Source organism: Halyomorpha halys, unplaced genomic scaffold, assembly GCF_000696795.3.
Source record: "Halyomorpha halys isolate HHAL.00 unplaced genomic scaffold, Hhal_1.1 Scaffold1256.1, whole genome shotgun sequence".
Lineage (NCBI taxonomy): Eukaryota > Metazoa > Arthropoda > Insecta > Hemiptera > Pentatomidae > Halyomorpha > Halyomorpha halys.
In genome coordinates, this window is record NW_027114326.1 from 106669 (window position 1) to 110778 (window position 4110).

Below are 4110 nucleotides of genomic sequence, written 5' to 3' on the forward strand. Positions count from 1 at the left end.
TTGATTTTATTAAATTGTATATCATTTGGAAGGAATTATTGTATCATTTAATTTTCTTTATTCTTTTAATTTTTTAACTATCGTTTATTTATTTTTTTAGTGAGATTATTTTCAGATCCTTGGTTTTTTTTATTTATCTCCGGAACCAGCGAACATTTGCTCTGTGGAAGATAATTGTTTTTCAGTCGCGAAAAACCCCTCTCCCCAACATTGTTTTGAAAATATAAAGTAACTTGCGGTTAAAATAAATAGAAAATAAACTTATAATTAACAAAAATAAAAACCCAATTGGAAGTAAAACTAAATTAAATTAAAAAAAAACAAACAGAACTTTTGGGCTTTGACATATATTGATAAGTTTTTTCTTGATTATTGTAAGTATATGTATTTTTGTGGGTCTTGAGGATCAGTCAATAATACAACGTTTCACAACTTTATTTTTTGCATAGTCATACACTGCAATGAAAAGAACAGTTTTTTAGAACAAATACTTTCTTCGACTAATTACTATAAAATTACAAGTACATAGCGTAACCTATGATTAATAAATATTACAATTAAGACATTGATTAATAAAAATACTATTTACAATTGTCAATTACATATATTGTACATTGTTACATATATTTATACTATATTGTGCTCCAACTAACTCTAGGTGTGTGCCTGAACTGAATGGGTTTTTGAAATTGAGGTAGGTATGCTTTGGTTTTTTCAACAGGTAAACATTTTTTTTAGCTGGTAGTCCGTCTGTTATTTCGATTTTGTCTATTTCTACTCTGTGTTTTTAATTGAAATTCTAAATAGAAACAAACAAAATAAAAAATAGAAATAACAGAAAGACCTGCTAGAAAAAACTGGTAAGACTGAGCTATGGACGAATGGTAAAAGTGACCATAGAGCTTATTCACACCATATTTAGAACTATATTAGTTAAATAATAACAAACTGGTGGAAGCTGCTTGAGGAGACCAGGACCCAGTAATGGGTTGTCGCGCAGATTGATGATGATGATGATGATGAAATAATAACAAAATAAGAAATAGAAGAAAAAATAATAATAAATACCAAAATTAAACTCAAACTAAAATAACATCTTAAACACAATTATTCCTATTTAAATTCAGCCTGAGGAACTCCGAACTTTTCATCCACTTGTGGAAGAATCCGGAAGATCCCGGCGCTTCTCTTTCAATAGCGTCACTGGTAAAAAGTCAGCTGACGACGAGTGAGGGCGCTAGCCGCAGGCCCTTAGGACTTAAGTGGAGAATCTAGCATCGCCAGAACTCCAATTGAATTATTTATAATAGGTCTCTGGGCCACTGCCATTTCAACCTTCGAGGAGGATTGTAGGGATGGCTTAGACAAGATAGAAATTGTGCTAGAGGATTAGGATGATGAAAGAGTTTATCACGGAATGTAGTAAATTGTGATTTAATAAGGTCTGATGCAAATGGGATATTAAGGTAATGATCTAGAGTATTGTTGGTTACACAGTAAGGAGCATTTACGATTGATCGGAAGACCTGGGACTGAAACGATTGGATGTGTTTTGTGTAAGTTTTTTAGTTGTCCTTCGCAATTTCAGTCCATTAGTGCCGATCGATTTTATTATTTTTGTTTAATTAAAATATTCCCCGTCTTATTATCAGAATGGGAGTGCTGTGGACTGTTTTTTTAAAATTAATAAAATAAATTAAACATTAAGAAAAGAAAGCCTCTAATACTGATAATTTATAATCAAAGTTTGATGATATAGGGTTAGGCCGAAAGGGGGTTATAATTTTGGTTTGTTAAAATAAGACAATTGAGTTTTGAAGTTGGAATAATGTAAATAATACAATATCACTGTTCTTTGTGAATATTAAAGGTCTTGAAGATCAGTATAACTGATGTATTGGAGAATTCCTGGTTCTCTTCTTGTAAATCATCTTCTAGTAAAATGTTTAACTTCCACTAAGGCAGAATACTATACATACCAATTAAAGCAAGATAAAACTACAACAGTAGTCATCAAGAGCCATCACCCTACAGAATCGGCCGAGACAATTGAACAGAAACTGACGGTCCTAGAATTTAAGCCACGTCAGATAACAAGTATCAGGTCCGGAGGCACCATTCTATTTTCTTTTCACAGATGCTTTGAAGAAATGAAAGATCTACTTAAGTCAATGGTATAAAAGGTTCCAAATGGTTTAATATGTGTTCTGCGTAATAGTTCTACGAGATTCGTCCCATCCCCAATAATGAATAAATTCAAATGCCATAAAAATATGAAAAAAATAGAAACCAGAAGCCTTTTCTCGAGAGATAATTCTTTCTCCCATATTTCACACCTAACAATATCTATATAGGTTAATTTAATTTAATAAGTATTTCTTTATATGCTACGTAATTTAAATCAATTAATTAATGACTTATCAGTCTGTATAATGACTTTTGCCTTTTTTTCTAAAATGCATATTTAATTTTCTCCCTTTTTTGTTTATGATTTTTTAAATATAATTATATTATGTTTCTCTTTTTAAAATGTATGTACTTATTTTTTATTTTTTGTAGGCTTGATGAGCTAGAAGCTTCATTAGATTTGGGGGAAGATGAGGGGGTAGAGAAATTACCCGCACAAGAGCATACACCAGCAAGCAGGTCTCCAATTTCTCCATCCACAAGTATGGATTTAAAACAAGGATACGTTGTCTCTAATTTACTATTATGATTTATAGATACTAAATTAAAATAAATTATTTTTTTTTTAAGGTCATGGAGGCCCTTCCTTCAAACATTCTTCCCCATGTGGTCCTGAAGGATTTTTCGAACCGGGTGAACCATTAAGCTCTGAATCATGGGGTGAACCGATAGAAGATGATACCTACCCGGATGTTACAGAACCTGAACAGGATTTTGCAGATGAAATGGCACAGTTCGAAGCACAAACAGGTGCTGGATGGAAGGATAAGAGTGAAAGCTCTCTAGACTTTGAAAATGTGAAAGAGCTATCCTTCGTTGATCAATTTTTGCTTCCTACTGCAAATATCGAATTTGATGAAGCAGCTCAAGAGGAAGCTAATCCATTCGGGGGATATGATGACTCTGATGATGATTGGGTTGCCCCCCCAGAAATCGTACCTTGCGATCCCCAACAAATCGCAGTTCCTTTACCAAGGGAATCAGAAACTGAAAATAGGAGAGCTGGGAAACTTTTCTTACCAATGCCACAAAAAACGGAAAATACGGAAGATCTTGGACCAATCAATTGGCCAGATCGCACGCATCTTCATGATATCAATACAGATTTTCCAGCAACTGATAGACCATTCGATTTCTTAGACTTTAGCCAATTAAGGAATTTAGATGATATGCAAGAAATTTGTGAAGAGTCACCCGAGGAAGAAGACAAATGGTTAAACTTGGCTGATATAGCCGATCAAATTGGAGAAAAATTATAAGTGACATTTAAAGCTAATAAAGTTATATTTACGATATTTTTTCAGTGTTTTAATACTCAAATAAAGTTCAAACAATAGAATTTTTCACAAAAAAGAATTCTTCACTTCTTTATTTCAACTATAAAGTATGAGTTTAGTTAACAGCTATCTACTTAATTGTCATCTAAAACTTCTCATATATTTAACTTAATTATAAAATGTTTAATCTATGAAATGATAAACTCTTACATGCATAGTATTTCTTTGGAGCAGGGGTCTCCAAACTACGGCCCTAGGGCCACATCCGGCCCGCGGACAGATTTTGTCCGGCCCGCGGATAGCTAGCATACTTGAAAACTCCTTTTAGAGAACATATTTTTTATAGCAAATTAAATTTAGTTTACTGAAGTATTCTAATCTTTGCGGACTTTAGTCCGAATTGCAGCCTTCTTTAAACGTTGCGTACTTTTTCGGACTTTTTTTTTGATCAGTGGACTATTTCACTTTTTACCACCAGCAACAATGATAATATGGTTTTGGCCCTCGGAACTTACTGGAGTAATCAGTATGGCCCTAAGGCTGGAAAGTTTGGAGACCTCTGCTTTGGAGGAACACCTATTTTTTTTTCTCACCATAATATCTTGGTACCTCAGAATACTACAATTACCCTTTTGCTGGGACAACA

General features: G+C 33.3%; 1 protein-coding gene across 1 annotated transcript in view; it reads left to right on the forward strand.

Annotated features, from left to right (window-relative positions):
- LOC106689000 (uncharacterized) overlaps positions 1–3648 on the forward strand; it is a 24192-nt gene extending 20544 nt beyond the window's left edge. Inside the window, exons 2-3 of the mRNA XM_067051519.1 lie at positions 2560–2669; positions 2758–3648. Coding sequence (XP_066907620.1) covers positions 2560–2669; positions 2758–3446 — 799 coding nt within the window. The 3' untranslated portion in view covers positions 3447–3648. The remainder of the gene's footprint in view (positions 1–2559; positions 2670–2757) is intronic.
- Positions 3649–4110: the final 462 nt, after the last annotated feature.